The 20,993-nt window shown below is 42.9% G+C and overlaps 1 protein-coding gene across 1 annotated transcript in view; it reads left to right on the top strand.

The window, feature by feature from the left end:
- The window catches only part of CLIC4 (chloride intracellular channel 4), a 95,159-nt gene that overhangs the window by 37,532 nt on the left and 36,634 nt on the right, over positions 1-20,993 (top strand). Inside the window, exon 2 of the mRNA XM_020983128.1 lies at positions 15,801-15,910. Coding sequence (XP_020838787.1) covers positions 15,801-15,910 — 110 coding nt within the window. The remainder of the gene's footprint in view (positions 1-15,800; positions 15,911-20,993) is intronic.

Genomic DNA, 20,993 nt, shown 5'->3' with positions numbered 1-20,993 from the left:
TTTATTATTTATTTTTAACATTCTTTTCTTTTTAAATTTTGAGTTCCAAATTCTGTTCCTCCCTCATAGACTCCCCCTAGCCATTGAGAAGGCAAGTAAAATGATATTAATTCTACATGTGGAATAATGCAAAACATGTTTCCCTATCAGTCATGTCACAAAAAAACGAACAAGGCAGAAAACTTACACCGTAGTTTGCATTCCGAGTTCATCAGTTCACGCTTTGGCGGCAGATAACGTCTTTTCGCTGAGAGCCCTTTGGATGTTTTGGAGCATTGTATCGATCAGGGCAACCAAGCCTTTCGCAGTCGATCGTCCTTACAACATTGCCATGACCGTGCACCGTCATCTGCTGGTTCTCCTCACTTCACTTTGCATTAATTCGTATAGGTCTTTCCGTGTTTTTTATAAGGCCACCCCTCATCATTTTTTTATGACACAATCATATTCCATCACAATCAGATGCGGCAGCCTGTTCAGCCATTCCCCAATTGATGGGCGTCTCCTCAATTTCCAGTTCTTTGCCCCTGCAAAAAGAGCTGCTATAGAGATTTTTGTACATACGAGTCCTTTTCCTTCTTCTTTGATCTTTTATTTTGGGGGGGGGTAAAGACTTTTTTTTGGGTCAGAGAGCATACATAGTTTTATAGATCTTTGGGCATAGTTTAAATTCTTTTCCAGAATGGTTGGATCAGTTCATAACCCCACCAGCAGTTTATTAGCGTACCTATTTTTCCCTCATCCCCTCCAGCGTTTGTCATTTCTGATAGGTGTGAATTGATACATCAAGAGTTGTTTTAATTTGCATTTCTGTAATCATTGGAGATTTAGAGTATTTTTTCATATGACTATAGATAAATTTGTTGTTTTCATCTGAAAACTTCATGTTCACATCCTTTGACCATTTATCAAGAAGGGAATAAGAGCCATTTTTCTCAGTTCCTTAAACGTTTGAAAAATGAGGCCTTTATCAGAAAAACTTGTAAAATTTTTTGATACTACTTCAATGCTATGGTACCTTTTATCAAAATGTAGTTTACCTGATTATCTCTTGTAATTAATTCTATTTTTGCTTTTTCTTTGTCTGAGATTATTACCTTTGCCTTTTTTTTTAAAGGTCAGGTGAAGAATAATAGATTCTTCTCCAGCCCTTTATTTTAACTTTGTGTCTTTTTGTTTCAAGAGTGTGTCTTGTAAACAACATATTTTTGGATTCTGGTTTCTAATCCTTTCTGCTATCTACTTCTGTTTTATGGGTGAGTTCATCCTATTTGCATTTACAGTTATGATTACCGTGTATTTCCCTCCATCCTACTTTTTTCTATTTATCCTTCTTTCCCTTTTCATCTTGTTGCTCCTCAGAAGCCCATTTTGCTTCTGACCACTTACTCCCTTAATCTGCCCTGCCTTTTATCACCCTTCTTGTACCGGCGCCCCCCCCCCCAATATCTCTTATCTCCTTCCCCTTCTATTTTCCTGTTGGGTAAGATGGATTTCTGTACCCAGCTGAGTGCACACATATAACATTCCTCTTTGAACCAGTTTAGATGAGTGTGGGGTACAGTCGCCGCCCCTCCTTTCCCCCTCTTGTTGGTGTGCTTCTGTTACGTGAGTAAAACGTCCCTCTTCTGCCTCTCCCTTCCGCTTTCCCCCAGTGCACCCCTCCTTCTTGCCTCGTTTTTTTGAGACCGTTCTCACATAATCAGTTCACACCCATGCTCTCTGTCTGTGTAGATTCCTTCCAACTGCCCCAATAATGATAAAGTTCTCTGAACGTGCACGTATCATCTTCTCATGTAGGAATATAAACAGCTTAACTTTATTGAGTTGCTTATGATTGCTCTTTGGTGTTTACCTTTTTATGCTTTTCTTGAGTCTTCTGTTTGAATATCAGATTTTCTATTCAGCTCGGGGCTTTTCATCAAGTGTGCTTGAAAGTCCTCTTTCATTAAATGTCCATTTTTTTTCTCCTGAAGAATTATACTCAGTTTTGGTGGGTAGGTGATTCTTGGTTGTAATCCTAGCCCCTTTGCCTTCCAGAATATTATATTCGAAGCTCTCTGCTCCTTTAATAGGGAAGGTGCTAAATCTTGTGTGATACTGATTGTGGCTCTACAGAATTGTGATTGTTTCTTTCTAGATGCTTGCAGTATTTTTCCTTGACCTGAGAATTTGGCTTTAATATTCTTAGGAGTTTTCATTTTTTACCTCTTTCAGGAGGTGATTGGTGTATTTTTTCAATTTCTATTTTACCCTCTGGATCTAGTGGCAGTTTTCCTTTTAATTCCTTGAAATATGATGTGTGGCTCATTGTTTTTTTATCATGGCTTTCAGGTAGTCCAATATTCTTAAATTATCTCTCCTTGATCTGTTTTCTAGGTCAGATGTTTTTCCAGTGAGATGTTTCGCATTTTCTTCTATTTTTTTCATTCTTCTGACTTTTTAAAAAATTGTATCTTGAAGTCGCATGGAATCATTAGCTTCCACTCGCCAAATTCTAATTTTTAAGGAATTATTTTCTTCAGTAAATTTTTGTACTTCCTTTTCCATTTGGCCTATTCTGCTTTTTAAGGAGTTCTTTACTTTAATGAATTTTTGTGCTTCTTTTACCATAAGATCAATTCTATCTTTTAAGGTGCTGTTTTGTTCAGTACTTTTTTTGTGGTGCTCTTACCAAGCTGTTGGCTCTCTTTTCATAATTTTCTTGGATCCCTCTCATTTATTTTCCCAATTATTCCTCTACCACTCTGTATCTCTTTCTTGAACTCTTCCAGGCATTCTTGTTGGGCTTGGGTCCAATTAGCATTTTTCTCTGAGGCTTTGCTTATAGCTGTTTTCACATTGAGGTCTTCTGAATTTATATCTTGGTCTTCCTGCCACCACAGTAACTTTTTATGGTCAGATTTTGTTGTTGTTGTTGTTGTTGTTGTTTGTTCATTTTTTCAAGCCTATTTATTTTTTTACTTTCAACTTTGTGTTAAAGCTGGGCTTTGCTCACTTGGGGGTGAGGAGGCACTGTCCCAGTCTTCAGGCTTTTTTAGTGCTGCTGTTTTCAGAACTAGTTTTGGGTGTCTGAAAGTTTTCAGTGCTTCCAAGGTGGTATGATCTAAGGAGAGATGTGGTCACTGCTCTCCTGGTCTTTGCCCTGGTCTCTACCTAGGAAGAGCCCCTGCTCTCCTACACTAGCATTTCTCTTGGCCCTGGAACTGTGGTTAGGTTCCCTGTTCTCCTGCAAGAAAAGAGAACTTGGCAAAAGATGTACAAAACCTTACCAAATAAAATAACTGCTTGAAAATTAGAACTGGCCAAATGGAAGCTAATGACTCAATGAGACAGTAAGAAATAATAAAACAAAATCCAAAGACTGAAAAAATAAAAGAAAATGTGAAATATCTCATAGGAAAGACAATTGAATTAGAAAACAGATTGAGGAGATCTAATTTAAGGGGTCACTGGTGAGCCTACATATCATGTTTCAGGAAATCATTAAAGAAAACTATCCTGATATCTTAGAACCAGAGGGCAAGTAGAAATGGAAAGAATCCATTGGCAATCTTCTGAAAGAAACCCTAAAATGAGAACTCTCAGGACTATCATAACCAATATCCAGAGCTCCCAGGTGAAGGAAAAAATACGCAAGTAGCCAGCAAGAAAGATTCCAGGTACTGCAGAATCATTGTCAAGACCACACAAGATTTATCAGCTACCATTATGTGGGAGCTGAGGGCTTGGAACTGGGTATTTCAGAAGGCAAGGGATCTAGGCTTGGATCCAAGAAATATTAATTGCTTATGGGTAGGCCAAGCCAATATCATAAAAACAACAAACTGCCTATATTAATTTACTTATTCAGTGCCTTACCAATGAACTACCAAAGAATTACTTTATAGAGCTAGAAAAAATAACAGAATTCATCTGGAGGAATAAAAGTTCAAGAATATTAATGAAAAAAAATGGGAAGGAAGGGTACCAGATCTCAAATTTTACTACAATACTACAATGCTGTAATCATCAAAACTTTTTAGTACTGGGTAAGAAATAGAGCGGTTGATTAGCAGAACAGATTAGATATACAATATATAGAAGTAAATGAGCACAGTACCTTTGTATTTGATAAACCCAGAGATCCCAGCTATCAGGGCAAGAACTCAGTATTCAACAAAAACTAGTAGTCTGGCAGAAATTAGGCATGGGCCAACACCCGACACTACACATCAAAATGAACTCGGAATAGGTACATGATTTAGGCATAAGGGATGACATCATAAGCAAATTAGTGCAACATGAAAGAAATTATCTGTCATATCCATGGATAAGGAAAGAGTTCATGACCAACCAAGAGAAAAACATTCACAGGAGACAAAAATTATTTTGATTACATAAAATTAAAAAGATTTTGTACAAACAGAACCAGTGCACCTAAAATTAGAAGAAAATCAGGAATGGCAGATAAAAACATCTAAGGTACATTTGTCACCACTATATTGCATCTCCAAAACTGGACTGGATTAATATTAAAAATAGTTGTAAATTGATGGGTTGAATTAACCACATGGCTGCTTTAACATGGGTAAATTTTCCTACATTGTTGGGGGAACTGAAGCTTTCTGAAGGGCTCCTCCAGGTCACCTAAGGACTCCTGGCCTGTGTCTGATGAGAACTTTGCTGCCCTTTCTCTTCTGTCCCATCTACCTCCACCTCATTCTCAGACAAGTTTCCAGGTTTAGAAGAGAAGAGGGAGTTTATGTCTCTGGCCCTTGACAGTTGGCACAGTGGTTTCATCCCAGTCCTGTGGGGAAGGGAGCCAGGGAGGGGAGGAGGGGGAGCGGTGTTTACTGAGTGGCTCATCCTGGGCTTGCTAGTCTACTATGTGCCCATTCCTCTTTCCTTCTTTCTCTGGTAGGCAGTGAAATGCAGTGGAGAGCATGCTGGACTTGGCACCAGGAGACCTCGGTTAGAATCCCTTCTCAGACCCTTTCTAACTCTGTGCCTTCACGAATTTGAGCCTCAGTTTCCTCATTCTCCAAAATGAGGGTGATGAACTGCTCCTAAATGCCTGACCTCACTGAGTCAGGTGAGGAAAGCACATGAGCATCTTTAGAGCACTATGATCATCGAGTATTATGTTTGCACACGTTCAGTGGAAGGGGAGAGCCTAGGGCTCCTTGTTGTGGACTGGGACACAAGGAGTTGATAGGACCAGCGTAGCTTTTTGCTGGGTCGAGAACTGTTTTAGATGAAAAGTTGTTGGAGAGCTTGTTTTCTCTTGGTGAGGACATCTAGTGAAAACATTGATGCTGTTGGGTCACGTGGTGGGGTGAGAGAGAGAGAGAGAGAGAGAGAGAGAGAGAGAGAGAGAGAGAGAGAGAGAGAGAGAGAGAGAGAGAGAGAGAGAGAGAGAGAGAGAGTGTGTGTGTGTGTGTGTGTGTGTGTGTGTGTGTGTGTGTGTGTGCGCGCGCGGGCGCACACACAGGAGGCCCATGCAGGATTTGTGGGCTACGACATGCTTTTTGTTTTGTTTCCATTGGATGTATATGTACATGTGAAAAGAAGGCTGACCTGCTCAGCTACTCTTCAGTTTGAGTATGTTGTCAGAGTTTCTTTTCTAGTGTTCATTTTGTCTCCCAGCAAATGTACTTTTAGAAAAGAGTTTATTTAGAAGAGTCTAGGGAAATTTAATCACTCTCAGCATAAAGGATGATAGAGAATGGATTGTTAAAAGTGTACTCAACAATTTATTTCTTCTTTTTTTCTTTTCTTTTTTTTTGGTTAGGCAATGGGGTTAAGTGACTTGCCCAGGGTCACACACAGCTAGTAAGTGTCAAGTGTCTGAGGTCAAATTTGAACTCACGTCCTCCTGACTCCAAGGCTGGAGCTCTATCCACTGAGCTACCTACCTGCCCCCCCTCCAAGGTTATTTGAAAGTTGCTTGTGCAGCTACAGTTTGAACTCGATTCTGACAAAGTTGATGTGCCTGGAGGGTATTTGGAAGTACTAGACTCAGTGTTGTTGAGAGGTGACATTCTGCATTTGTGGTATGAAAATGCTTTGGTCATTGTTAAAATGTTAAAAAATAGTAATGGCTGTATTGTTATTAGCCAAAAAGTTTTGGGATATGCTTCTGGATCAAAAGCAGACCAGTCTGACCCTGTATACTGTCCCTTTCAGTGCTTAGATTTTCTGAATCTGTGAACATTTCCTCAATGAAAAGTTTCAAGTATCCAAGAGTTGGTGTCAACAAATCTCACACATATGCTATAACATTCACTGTTTCTTTTATGTGGGATCTGTCATATGCTGGTGGTATCTGGTCCAAAACATCATTTTAATAATGATCCTGATTAATTCTGTGGACACTGAGTCCATTCATAGCATCAGAATTTTAATTCTCTTTTAGGACCTGGAGTATGTTTCTATTTCATATGAATGGGGAGAAGTTTTATAGGTGGAGTGAAATGTTTTGGGTAGGAGTAGTGCCGTGTCCTACACCTAGGGTCCTTTCACGTTTATCCTCATAACTCTGTGAGGTATATGTCCAAGTGCACAGTATAAAGAGAATCAGATAATAGAGACCTCTCACCTACTTATCCAGCTGTGTGGCGTTGGGCAAGTTCTTCACCAATCTGGGTCTCAGTTTTCTCATCGGTAAAATGAGGGGGATTGAATTTCTGGCATCTTCGTTTCAATCATGCCTCCAAACTCCTCCTCTCCCAGTGTGAACGCTTCCACACTATTATGACATGGAACAGGCAGATGTTATTTGTATATGTAAGTTGTAATAACCTTGAGTTATCTGCAAAATTATGGACCAAGAATTAACATTATCCAGTTCCTTTTCTTCCTGTGACTGAGTAACCTTGAGGAAGGTATCGTGCATGATATAGAATAATTTTTGTAAGGCTATTAAGAGAGCAACTTTAGTAGTTAAGCTTTAGGATACTTTTTTAATGTTGTATTTCAACAATTAAGTGATAAACCAGAACGAAGCATTTGTATCTCTGAGAACCACAAAGTGGTGTGAGATGAACATTTGGCTTCTTGGTTCAGTGATTGGCCAGCTCATGTGGGAAAGGCTGCTAAACTGAGGTAACCATCTTTCCCTTCCCTAACTTGTTAAACTACTTAGCTCATTAGGACTGCCTGTGGTAGAAGGGGAGCAGCAACTTTGAGGGCCTCGTCTTGAGTGTAGGGTGGTTGTTACATGGGATAATCACTCAATCAACCAAAGAGAATTAAGCTCCTGTGCAGGGATGTGGCCCTAACTGACCACTGTATGGTTTTAGGCTATCATCTCCCAGTAAACCATTTCAGGGTAAGATGCAGTTATCAGTCTGCATTATTTGGGAAACAATTCTGACAGACAAACAGCCAGATAGTCACAGACAAAGTGGCAGCAAGATAGAGGGGAAAAACCACTGGGCTTGAAGATGAGCTGCCTGAGTTTGACATTACTAGTTGTGTGACCAGCTATAGGCAGAAGGAAAAATTAACTAGGTAGAATAGATTGCAAGGTGGGTGAGAGAGAGAGAGAGAGAGAAGAGAGAGAGAGAGAGAGAGAGAGAGAGAGAGAGAGAGAGAGAGAGAGAGAGAGAGAGAGAGAGAGAAGGAGCCAAGGAATGACTGAGGCTGTGGGCTTGTGTAAGAGGGATATTGACACTGCCATTGAAAAAGATAGGGAACAATTTTAGGGGCAAATCTGGTGGTCCTTGCCCTCATGAAACAGCAGATCTATAGAACTGCAAATTGTAGACATTACAATTAAGAAAAAACATAAAATGTCCAGTAAAGTGCCTAGCACATTGCTTATCACAAAGTAGGTCCTTAATATTGGTTAAATGTAATCAAGTCAGTCTGCAAGCATTTATGAAGCATCTACTACATGCCAGGTCATGTGCAAAGCCCTGAGAATACATAGGAAGGCAAAAGCAGGGACTCACATTCTAATGGGGGACAACATGAAAAAATGGTAATGTACAAGATACACATACAAGAGATATGGGATATATATGTGTATGTACATGTATATATATGTACATGTGTACATACACACACACATACATAGGAGGAAATTTCAGAGAGAAGGCACTAACTCTAGCAGAAGGTGAGATTTGAGCTGAGTCTTGAAGAAAGCCAGGAGCTAGAGATGAAGAGGGGAGAGCGTCCCAGGAAAGGGGCACAGCCAGGGCGAAGAGAGGGAGTCTAGAGACGGTGTGTCATGTTTGAGAAGCTCCAAGGACGCTGGCTTTGCAATGTGTGGTGGGGAGTTAGGCGTAACAAGCCCAGAAAGCTGGAAGAGGCCGGGTTGGGAAGGATGTGAAATGCCCACCAGAGGTTGTCAGGTTTGATGCTGGAGATAATAGGGAGCCCCTGGAGTTTATTGACTGCAGCAGGTGTTCCACGGTTAGCCCTGTGCAGTAGGAAGGTCACTTTGGCAGCTGGGTAGAGAATATGTCAGAGTGGAGAGAGGCGAGAAGTGTAAAAGTCTACAAACATGTGTTAAGCACTCACAGCATGCCTAGCGCTGTACTAAGTGCTGGGAGGACAAATTAAGCAGAAAGAAAGAGTGCCTCAACTCTCAAGAATCATACATTCTACTAGGAGAAGACAGCACATGAAAAAGGAAGGGGAGGGATGAGAAGGTACCCGTGCCATGGTGGAGAAGACTGGATTGTCAGGAGCAGACCTGGGAGAGGAGTAAGGAGTGAACATGGCTGGCCTGCGCACTTCCTCAAAATGGTGGCTCAGTTAGGAACTTACCAGTGAGAGGATGGGGCCTCCAGGGTGGAGGGATCTTCCAAGATGAGAAGGCAGCTGGGCATGATGGAAGGCTGTTGCAGTAGTCTAAGCAAGAGATGAAGACCTGTACAAGGGTGATTGCTTTGTGAATGGAGGAAAGGTCATGTGCAAGAGAGATACTGTGAAAGTAAAAAATGACAAAACTTGGCAACAGATCGGACATACAGGGTGAGTAAGAACGAGACATCGGGTGACTCTTAGGTTGTGAGCCTGGGTGACTAGGAGGAAGGTGGTGGCGCCCTCAGCAGTTAGAGGAAAATTGTGAAGAAGGTGGAATTTGGGAGCGTGGTTGGGGAGAAGGAAATAAGTTCTGTTCTGCACATGATGAGTTTGAGATGACTGTTGACTGACTAAATGTAATTAATTAGGGAACTGTGTGCCACTGGTATTGCCTATGGCTAAGATGATTCATAGGCTGTTCCAACTGACAAATGTATTGGGTTCTTGCAGTTCATTTGTAAGATAGGTATTTGGAATGCTGAACACATTTCCGTAAACAACATCCTAAATGGTGGCTAGCTTCCCAGCCTAGCCTACAAAGGCTACAGAGAACACTGTATATTTGCTGTTTGGAGGAGAAGAACCTGGTAGAAAACAATACAGTGGAAGGCACCCTTTCCTTTTAAACACATAAAGCATGCTTCCCTCTCCTAAAAACACTTTCCAATGGCTTTTCATGGTGTGGTGGTAACTGCTTTCTCCAAGGCTATGGCAGCAGAGTGCAGCGTTTGGCATTTCCTACCAGGCTGCAGAGGCATTAAGTGTGGACCCGCGACAGACTGTATGTCTCCCCTTCTGAAGACCAGCCTAGCTCGGCTGGGGAAGTGTGTCCAGCTGTGTGAGCTTGGGCAAGTCACTTACCTTGTCTGGGTTGTGATTTATGGTAAGATGGGGATTGGATGAGTGGGGGGATAGAGCAGGTTTGGGAGAGATCTCCATGGTCTCTTCTAATTCTTATTCCTTTGATCCATATCATGGGCTGCTCTTGAGGTGAATAGCAGTGGTCGCTGGGTAAGCTGTGTTCCCTGTAGCCCGGGTGATGGAGGAAATTCCCATTGCAGAGGAGATTTGTGTTCATTTTGTAAGAAGGAGAAGTAGAGGCTGGACTTTGGAGGGGAGCCTAGGGGGGCCCACCCAAGGGTTGGCCATAGAAGCAGCCCCTTATTGGTATTTTGTTGCCACTGAAATGGGGTATGGAAACAGGTGGTATTTTTACTGACCCATCTCATTTGCAGCTGGCCTGTGTTTCATGGGTATAGTTTAGAAGGGGCTAAGACCTGCATAGACAACTAAACTTAAGCTTATACAATTATCATGGGAAGATAGTTGTGAATTACAATTAATAATTAGAGCAGCAATAACTCACCACTGCTCTTATTTGTACAATGTAGCTCTTTACTATGTTATTTTATTGGCTCCCTTGACCCGGCTTTTTTAGTTTAAAGCCTTTTTGATCAGATCTGCGAGACTCCAGGCAATAAGAGTATTTAAAACAAATTTTTTTTTTGCTTTTACATCATCTGTATTTCCCAACTCATCCCTCTGTCTTATCTCTCCCAGGGAGCCCTCCCTTTTAATGAAAAAGAAAAACATTTTATTTTATTTTTATGTACGTTTTAAATTTATTTATTTTTAGTTTTCAACATTCACTTCCACAAGATTTTTTGAGTTCCAGATTTTCTCCCATCTCATCCCTCCCCCACCCCAAGATGGCATGCATTCTGCATACCCCTTCCCCTAGTCTGCCCTCTCTTCTGTCTCTCCCCATTCCTCTTATCCCCTTCCCCTTCTGTTTTCCTGTAGGGCAGGATAGATTTCTATACCCCATTTCCTATAAGGAAAAACATTTTAGCAAAACTGACCAGCACATCAAGGAAGCTGGACATTTATCTGCAGTGTGCCACATACCTTGTCCCCCCATCTTTGTAAAAAAGGGAGGGAAGTGGCTCCTCACACCTCTTTTTTGGGTCCAAGTTTGGTTATTATAGTATTCAGTTTCAGTTATTTAAATGATGTCACTGACAGCCTTTGTTAGGTACCCTCCGTCTCTGGCAAGGAGTCTGTTGTTTTTGTATTTTAAGTCTTGTTCCAGATATCCAAATCTCATTTTTAGCCACATCTTCTCAGATAGTTTGTGTTCTTCCAGTTCCTTCCTCCAGAGCTTTTCTTTTTCTTTTTTTTTTTTTTAGGCAGTTGGGGTTAAGTGACTTGCCCAGGGTCACACAGCTAGTAAGTGTGATGTATTTGGTCTGAGACTAGATTTGAACTCAGGTCCTCCTGACGTCAGGGCCGGTGCTCTATCTGCTGCTTTTATTTCTTTTTAAATCCCTTAGTTGAATTCCAGAGTTTCCAAGGTCCCCATCCCTGTCGCTGGACATGGTGAGAGACAGCAGTCTGGTTTGCCTGGGCGGGTGCTGCCTTTGGTGGCTTCTTTTCCTTGTGCTTGTGAGATTCTGGTTGTCTTGTTGTGTAGTTCTGGGGTAAGAGAAGTCACCTATTGCAGTGTGCCATTGGGTTTCTCTCTTTTTAATTTAAATCTTATTTACTTTTGTTACATTTCAAGTTCCAAACTGTCTCCCTCCCTCCCCCTGCCCCCTCACCCCACACTAGAGAAGGCCATCATTTGACAAAGATTTATAAATGTGTGTAAACCACGCTGTTCACACTTCTGTTTATCAGTTCTCTCTCTGGACGTGGGCAGCATCCTCCTTCATAGGTCCTTTGTAGCCGGTTTGACTACAGCTCAGTCGTTCACAGTTACTCTTTGAACAGTATTGTTTGAAATAGTATTGCCCTTACTGTATGTAGTATTTTCTTGGTGCTGCTCATTTCACGCGAGTCTTTCCGTGGTTTTCTAAAATCAGCGTGCTCATCATTTCTTACAGCACAGTAGTATTCCGTCACAATTGTATGCCACGATGTGTTTAGCCATTCCCCGATTGATGGACTTCTCAATTTCCAGTTCTTTGCCACCAAAGAGAGCTGCTGTAAATATTTTAGAACATGTAGATGCTTTTCCTTTTTTCCTGATCACCTTGGAAAACAGGCCAGAAAACAGCAATAGTGATATTGCTAGGTCAGAAGGTATACACAGTTTTATAACTCTTTGGTCATAATTCCAGGTTGCTCTTTAAAATGGTTGTTATCAGTTCACAGTTCCACCAACAGTGTATTAGTGTCCCAAGTTTTCTTTTTAAAAATTTTTTTTGTTAATTTTTTTTGATTTATCAACAATCACTTCCATAAGCTTTTGAGTTTAAATTTTTTCTCACCATCTCTCCTCAAAATGGCATGCAATCTGATGTCGGCTTTAAATATACATTCTTATTAAATGTATTTTCACATTAGTCATGTTGTAAGGAAGAATTAGAACCAATAGGAGAAACCACCAAAAGAAGAGGAAACAAAACAAAACAGAAGAAAAAAAAGAGCAAATAGTATGTTTCGATCTGCTTCAAACTCCATAGTTCTTTCTCTGAATGTGGATAGCATTTTCCATCAGGAGACTTTTGGAGATGTCTTAGATCCTTGCATTGCTGAGAAGATCTAAGTGTATCAAAGTTGGTTACTGCACAACATGGCTGTTGCTGTGTGCAACATTCTCCTGGTTCTGCTCACTTCGCTCAGCATCAGTCCATACATCAGTCTTTCCAGGTTTCTCTGAAGTCTACCTGCTCATCATTTCTTATAGCACAATAGTATTACATTACATTCATATAACACAACTTGTTCAGCCATTCCCCAATTGATGGGCATCCTCTCAATTTTCAATTCTTTGCCACCACAAAAAGAGCTGCTATAAATATTTTTGTACATGTGGGTCCTTTTCCCATTTTTATGATCTCTTTGAGATACAGCCCTAGAAGTGTTATTGCTGGGTCAAAGGGTATGCACATTTTTGTAGCCCTTTGGGCACAGTTCCAAATTGCTCTCCAAAATGGTTGGATCATTTCACAACTCCACCAACAATGCATTAGTGTTCCAGTTTTCCCATATCCCCTCCAACTTTGTCATTTTCCCCTTCTATCATTTTAGCCATTCTGTTAGTTATGACATGATATCTCAAAGTTGTTTTAATTTACATTTCTCTGAACAATAATGATTTAGGGCATTTTTTTCATATGATCATATATAGCTTTGATTTCTTCATTAAAAAACTGCCTGTTCATATGCTTGGTGAATGACTATCATTGGATTTCTTGATCATTATTTGATTGGGTACAAACTTCAGGGTTTTGCTGGATTAGGCTTCTGGGAGCTGGGTGGCTTCCATCCAGGTAGTGGTCTTGGCTAGAAGTCCTTAACAAACCATTCACTTCCCAGTCTGCTTTTCTCCTCTGTGACCCTTGTTTTGGTCAGAATCAGTGTTGAAAACACCACCTGTGCCCCTAAAGAGGTTCAGCTTCTCTCCAGAGACTTTGATTCGTCCTTAGCAGTGAGTTCGAGTATTCGTAAAGCATGTGGCTGCACTAAAGGCGAACTTGAAAAAAGTCATTTACTCCAAAGAGGTTGAGTGAGATAGAATTATTGATTTATAAATACCCCACAGCTTTCATTTGTACATTCTTTAGAGGGAGCAAGAAATATGCTAAGGAACAGTTCTTTCCCATCAACTCAACTTGAGAGAAATTTCCTAAAAATCACAGTGGAGTAAGCTTCATGAATTTTCCCACTGCTGAGCCACCGCCATCACCACTGCATCAGTGAGGTGGACGTGGAATACCAAGAGTAGGTTTGCTGCAGGAGAAAGCAAGTCCTGCCCAGTTATCATGGTAGCTTTTTGTTGTTCAGTGTTTTCTCACACAAGGATTGCTAATGGCACGAGTGTTATTGTGACAGTTCCCCCAAATATTTAGTATTGAAAAGGCGTCCTCTTCGTTGGCGTGGTGCAAAGAATTCCAGAATTCCAGTCTGGAGACTGTGTTTAAACACAGACACTTAATAGCTGTGTGACCAAAGTCACTTAACCTCTTTGCATCTGTTTCCTTGCCTGAAAATGGAAATAAAATGAGGATAATAATACAGGCTAAAGGCCTGCCCCAAGTGAATTGTAAGCTCTGGCCATTCCTACCAAATTGGAAAGTCTTCAACGGCCTAATGGGGGACTGGATCAACCTAGCTAAGTTGAGGCTGCAGGATGGTGTAGTTTCCAGCTCCAGCAGCTTTCGCTGACATCACCTACTGAGCCTAGGGACCATGGAAGGAGGACCCTCACAGCCAAGCCTTCAGGTGGGGGCATAACAAAATTCCTACCCATAGTGAGGAAGGTGCTTTATAAAATCTTAAAGCATAAATGAGTTTTTGTTTGTTGTTATCTTAGCACAAGGAAAAGACAATGGGTAACTTAGTCTTTATATGGCACATGCAATTACATTGCTGCTTCATAAAACCTAAAAATACAGTTCTTGCCCTTAGGGAGATAAAAAGCATGCCCAGAATGGCCAGACTTGGTTTTTACGCTCTCCCCCTGTTTATTTACATCTCTCGTAACTGGGGAGTGGGAGGAATGGCCTGGATCTCCCACCCTTCCTTCCTCTTTGTCTTCTCTCTGTTTGCTACTGTTCCCTTAAACTTGATTAAACTGACTAAGAGGCAGCATGGTGTGGCATCCTGGAGAGAAAGCTGGCCGTGGAGTCAGGAAGACAAAGGCTCAAGTGGGACGTGACACGTGTTGCCTGTGTGGCTCTGCAGAGGGCCCCAGGCAGCTCTCCCCAACTAAGCTGCCAAGCCAACTGATCACCATCGGTGGAGACAGTTCCCTACCTGGGCATCCTGTAGAGAGGAAATTGTAAATCACAAAACAAAACACCTCGACCCCTATGACGCAGGCCATTCCTTCTGGTTTCTTTTCCTCTTCCTTTCCTGTATACCTTACAAAAATACTGTACAAGTGATCTTCTGTCAACTTCAAGGATGACAATGTGACTCTCTTAGTAAAAAAACTCTCTATGGTTCCCTGTTGTCACCAGATAGAATTCTTATTTCATCGCCTGGTATTCAAGGCTTTCATAATCTGGGGTCACTTTGCCTTAACACACACTGTTTCCTTTCACAAGCTGGAATGGTGTGATACTAAGTTTTGAACTTGAACTAAGCCCTGAGACCTAAGTTTTAATCCCATCTCTGACTCTTAGTCACTTAATCCCTTTGAAACCTCAGTTTCCTTATCCATAGAAGGAGAGGGTTAGACTGGATGTTTCCTGAGTGCCCCTTCTGCCTCTGATTCAGGGGTTCTTGGCCTTTTTTTTTTTTTTTTAACATTTTGGCAGTCCGGTGAAATCCGTGGACCTCATATCAAAGTAATGTTTTTTAACTCATAAAATAAAACACATAGGCTTCACAAAGAAAACCAATTCTATTGAAATACAGTCATCAGACTATTTTCAAAAAACAAGACAAGTTCACAGACCCCAGGCTAAGAACCTAGCCCCACCTCTGATTTTATGATGCCCGAACATATAGCATTCTTTTTCATCTCCATGTCTTTGTTCATACAACTCCTTACGCCAGCCATGGATGCCCTCTTCTCCCCAGACCCCTCTCCTGACCATCTTTGCCTGTTGACATTACACCCATTTTCCAACTCTAATGTCACCATTTCCGTAGAGCTTTTCCATGCCTGCCCCACCCACTTAAAACCTGGCAATAAATTTTCTCTCCTGACTCATGATCTCATGGCACATTGCGTTACATTTAAATGGCAATTGTGTTTTAATTTGGGTCTCTTTATCTGTGCGTACACTTCACCTCCCCCGTTAGAGTAGAAGCTCCTTGAGGACAAGAGTATATTGCAGAGATAATCCTTGTTCAGGTGTAGGTTGGACCAGTTGCTGGCCCCTGAGATTCCTCTGAATTCTGAGGTTCTGGGTTTTGTCTGTCTAGAATGCAGGGTAGACTTGTAACAAATGGTGGAATTGTGTTATTGTTGCTCTGAATGTGCTGTCTCCTTTCCCCTTAATCCGGTGGTAACTTTTGACCTGATCTTGGTCTCTTGTGTTTCCCAGGCTGGCAGTGATGGTGAGAGCATAGGAAACTGTCCCTTCTCCCAGAGGCTCTTCATGATCCTTTGGCTCAAAGGAGTGGTGTTCAGCGTCACGACTGTAGATCTGAAAAGGTAAGGAAGCTCGGCACTTTTCTCTAATAAACTTCAGCTCTCCTGAGTTACTTCACAAACATTGCTTGGTTTAACATCACAGGAGGACCGCTTTGCACGGATTGGAGCCTCTTGGATGCAATCCCGATTCAGTCTGCAGAATCAGCCACTCATACATCTCCTCCTGCTAGAAACTGCTCTGGTTCTGGCCCAGTTTTATCGAGCAGCTCTTTGGAGCTGAGTTTGAGCTTGAAGACCATGCATTCTTTTCGAGGATACTTTCCAAGGACAGCAGGGAACCCATAAGAAAGTGGCTTTCTTGCCAGGCTCTCTGGACACTCCAGCAGAGGCTGTGAGCTTCTTATACATCGCCCTTGTGTCCCTGGAGCTCCTTACTAAGGAACAGAGGCCAGGTGGTGTGGTGGGAGAAGTACTGGACCTGGACACCCGAGGTCTCCCTCGTCCTGGCCCTGCCACTCATTGGCCCTCTGGGACTTTGGCTGAGTCACCCCTCCTCCCTGGGCCCCACCTTCTTCATCTGCAAAATTGTGGGGGGGCTTGAGGAATTTCTTGATCGACTCCATTTCTAAAATGTGCAGATGGAGAAAATGAGGACTGGGTGGAGTATAGCCAGAATTATCTAACCTGTGACTTGAAAGGGGTTTGGCTTGTGTATGTCATGTTCAAATAAGAGTCCCTATCCGTGGTCTCACCGATCATGTGGAGGGAGCTATTTTTAGCGCCTCCTGGAAGGGTCTTGGCAGTTAGTCAGGAGGCACGTGCAGTCCGCTGAACAGTGGGTCTGTGTGCTTAGGGGCTTGTCCTGGTACAATCTGGTAGTAGACAAGCTTGAGGTGGGAATGCGGGCAGAATCCCAGGGCAGCTTCCAACTGGCCAAGACCACTGTAGCCATCAGGGACTGTGTCCAGAGGGCCAGCTGTGCGAGACACCGCATTCATGTCAGCCAGCTTTTTGAAGAATGGTGAATGATGAATGCAGAAGTGCACACTGGGACACTGTCAGTGTGTCTGTGACAGTTGGGGCATGTTCTCGTGGGGTCTCTCTCTGGCTTCAGTCTCGTTGTGTCATCTTCTTGCTGTAAGGACATGCTCTGTGAACCCTCACATCATCTTAAAATGGGTGTGGTGGTTTGAGCTGTCCCAAGGTGGGGTATGTCATGCCCAGCTGTCCTGTGTCACCCAGAACCTTTGTTTGTAAAGCTTGCTATAATCAGGCTGTCCGGCACATAATCACCTGCCTTCCCTCATGTTTGGCAGATGGGAAATTTTATTTACAGCAAATGGGTGAGGAGGGCTTGCAGGTAGTTTATTTTTATGGCAGTGATTTAGTGGCTCAGTTTGCCCTCACTTACCTAATGCTTTTCCTTGATGCTGCTATTGGGAGTCCTGGGAAGAAATCTCTTCTTGCTGTTACTCCTGCTTTCACAGGAAGGCAGCCTTGGGTTGTAGAAATGGAGAAGGACTCCGAAGGGCCTTTATAATAAAGACAGCCACGGAACGAGAAAGCGTGGAGTCTGTGAGGTGGATCAGAGAAAACCCTCTGTAGAGCATCAGGGGCAGGCGGGCCTCAGAGAGCTTTCCTCCTCCCAGCTCCATGAAGTTCTTGATGCTGCTGTTAGCTCACTTTTACAGATGAGGAGAGTGGCTGGGGTCATGCAGGTCTGAGCCTAGGCTCTGTATGCTGGGGTCTGGGCCGAGCCACGGGTGGGAAAGCAAGCATTAACCACCCGCTGCCAGAGGGGGATGACCTCACCGTGGAGCTCTTGGAGGAAGGCAGCCATCAATGTGGCCACCCTGCATTTGGAGTGAGTTTCCTCTACGTTCAGATCGTTCAGGGAGACCCTGAGTAGAACTGGACAGATCCCAGCCCCAAAAGGAAACATCCCAGGACAGCTCCTAAGAATAGACACTGCTGCCAGGCACACGCCCTGACTGCGTCTGAAAATACTTGGATTTTTCCTATCCCATTTTTGGCCTGGAGCAAGTGAATGGGCTGCTTTACTCCATACAGTGCTTGATTGTGATACTTTCACCAGGAACTCTTAATTGAGCTATGGAAACCCACAGCTCCAGAAAGGACGTGGCCCCAGCCCTGGCCCAGGTGTTTGAATAATGCTGCCCTGGCCTCTGTGTTCTCCACCCCTCAGGTAGATGAGGCAGCACTAAAATAGGGGCGTATTTGTGTGCTCAGGAACTTGCACAAATGTTTCTAACAGGAGAACACTGTATTGGGGGAAGTACAGCTTTCTAGTGGCTTTTCCCCTTTTTTTTTTTCCCTCAAATTCTTGGCTTTGGAGATCTTTCTTTTTCCTGGTACACTCACAAAGTAGCTCTTAAGCACAATGTGATTTCCACAGGAAAAGTGAAGAAGTAACTAACACACACACACACACACACACACACACACACACACACTCTGCATTGCTTTTAAAATCCAAATTCAGTGAAATCATTTAAGAGAAACAAACTATCTCATTGCCTTCAACTGCTCCAGTATATCAGTGCAGTGTGGTTCCCTGATCCGTGTGCTCTTGTGTCCTTGGCACATCTGACCCGTGTCCTTCTCTCAGTCTACCCATTGAGTTTTCTTCTTGTTCTTTAATGGGGGAGGAGAGGAGCTGCTCATCTATTATCCCCTCCTTTTCAACACGCGATTGACCTTTTCTGAATAATCGTGTCTCTGGTAAGGCCCTTTACATCACAGGTTAGGTGCAAGGTATCATTGGTGATGTATTACCAGTATGGCCCTTTGGCTTTCTGAGATCATGATGGACCATGATTTGCAGCCATGGTAGTATTACTAGGAGAGAATACTGATTTTAAGGAGATGAACTTTTGCATCAGTGAGGACTTTTGGATTATTGAAAGTGCTGTACAAAGAGCCTAAAATGTCTTTTGTAAAATGTCTTGGGCTAAAAAAATTATGACTATTTTTTTGCAAGTGTGTGGGTGAAAAAGGTCTATGGTGTACTCATTTTCCTGCCTTTAAGGATAAGTGCTCACTTCTAGAGGGTTTGAAACAAAAACAGTCCCCTAAAGAGACCGATGGGGAGTATCGGGCTCTTAGAAATCAGTTCTACATGTGGATAAAATGAATGTCACATGACATCTTATCTATAAGAACAAATCATTTCCCAGCTGTGGTTGGCCCTGTGGGACATCTTTTTCGAATTGCTGTCTATGCTAATAGCTCTGCTGGTATTCGTAGAACCCTATGGAGTCTTTGAATTAATTTCCTTAGCTTGATTGCCAGTATAAACATGACTGGTACCTTGAGTGCTTTTGTGGGAGTTGTTTCTATGAAAAAGAAAAAAGTAAATCCAAACCTCATTTTCTGTTCATGTTGCATACTGTATTTAGAGAACTGAGAGGGAAAACAGATCTTAAAGAATCAAAAGCTCCAAAAGAATTGAGAGTTCCCCTGACATGATCAGAATCTTAGGCTGCCCTTGGCTGCAGGAAAAAGGGTAAAGGGACACAAGCTGCCGGATGCTGCCTGCCCAGTGTTCTCCCAGTGCTGTTAGGCTTTGGCAAGTCTAGAGCCCTGGGCTCTCAGAAGGATCAAACTTGTGGACGACTCCAGTGGTTGACATGGGCTGGGCTGTAGCATGTCACCAGGGAGGATTCGTGTATGAGAATGTTCAGGATATCTGTGTTGAGGATCCGTAGGACGAGAAAAGTAGGGGGGGCTGGGCCCCACAGCCCAGGAGGGAGGCTTCTGGTCCCTCCTCTGTGAAAGGTTTGGGAGAAGGAACAGGGAGACTGGACGTGCCTGGTGGGAGAGCACTCACACCTCTGCTCCTGCATCCATCAGAGTGTTAAAGCATGAGGGTGAATATTACTTACTTTCCTCAGATGTTGTAGCAGTACCAGGGCTGTACAGGACTTGAGCTTTGGTTATCAAATGAGATGATATCTGTAAGGTGTTTAGCACTGTGCCCGCACAGAATAGGTGCTTAAAGTGCTTGTTTCCCTCTGTCCTTTCCTTCTTCCTTCCTCCCTCCCTCTCTCTCTCTCTCTCTCCACCCATTCCTCTCTTCCTTCCTCCCTCCCTCTGTCCATTCCTTCCTTCCTTCTTCCCTCCCTCTCTCCATTCCTCCCTTCCTTCCTCCCTCCCTCCCTCTCTCCATTCCTCCCTTCCTTCCTCCCTCTCTCTCTCCATTCCTTCCTTCCTTCTTCCCTCCCTCTCTCCATTCCTACCTTCCTTTCTCCCTCCCTGTAGTTCCCTTCCTTCTGACAAGTGTCCATGGCAGTGATCCAAATTTGGGCTCAAGCTCTTTATACAGCACCCTGCAGCTTCCTGAAATTCTCCACATCAGTTATCAGTAGCCTTTTTATTATCTTTAGTGTCACCAGAAGGCACAGATGAGTACTATTGACAGACTTAAGAGAAAGAACTACGACCACTGGGTAGAAGCTACAAGGGGACAAACAAAAGGGGGAAAAATCCTTAAAACTTAGGAGACGTTCCATAATGAAATGAGCTGCCCAAGGATGTAGAGCATTCTCTCTCCCTGGAAGTTTTCAAGCAGACTCTGGATACTGGGCTCTAGGGGAAGCAGAGGAGAGTCTTTATTTAGTTAGGGTCTGGGCTAGGCCCCTTTTAACTGAGAGTCTGATTCTAAGAAAATCCTAACACTGCCTTGCATCCCTAATTAATAAAGGATTTCCCTTGCAATAGGTTAGGGAGTGCAAGGATAGTTCTTTTTGGAGAGGATAAGGAGGTTGAGACCTCCTGGGGTTGAGTGTAACTAGTCTAAGGTCATTGAGCTAGCAGGAGGCAGAACTAGATTTGTATCCAGATTTTCTTACTCCCAAGGCCAGGGGATAGGGGGAAAGGTCAGGGCCCAGGGAAGAGCTGCTAGGACATGGTGGAGGGATGGTCTTATTGGATCAATTACACTGGTTTTGAGAAATGAGGATTAGAATGGCAATTGTTGTGTATACAAGAGATCCATCCTCTTTCAGAATTGTTGACATGTATGCCATTGCTAATGGGAAACTTTCTTTTGTTGTTCCAGATTAATCAGGATGAATAAGGGAAGAAGTAATAGGGTTGTTTGGTTTGGGTTTTTTTGGTGCAG

The sequence above is a fragment of the Phascolarctos cinereus genome, unplaced genomic scaffold, assembly GCF_003287225.1.
Source record: "Phascolarctos cinereus isolate Bilbo 61053 unplaced genomic scaffold, phaCin_HiC Scaffold_726;HRSCAF=1367, whole genome shotgun sequence".
Taxonomy (NCBI): Eukaryota; Metazoa; Chordata; class Mammalia; order Diprotodontia; family Phascolarctidae; genus Phascolarctos; species Phascolarctos cinereus.
Note: the sequence above shows the minus strand (reverse complement) of the source record. Positions and strands in the feature narration are given on the sequence as shown.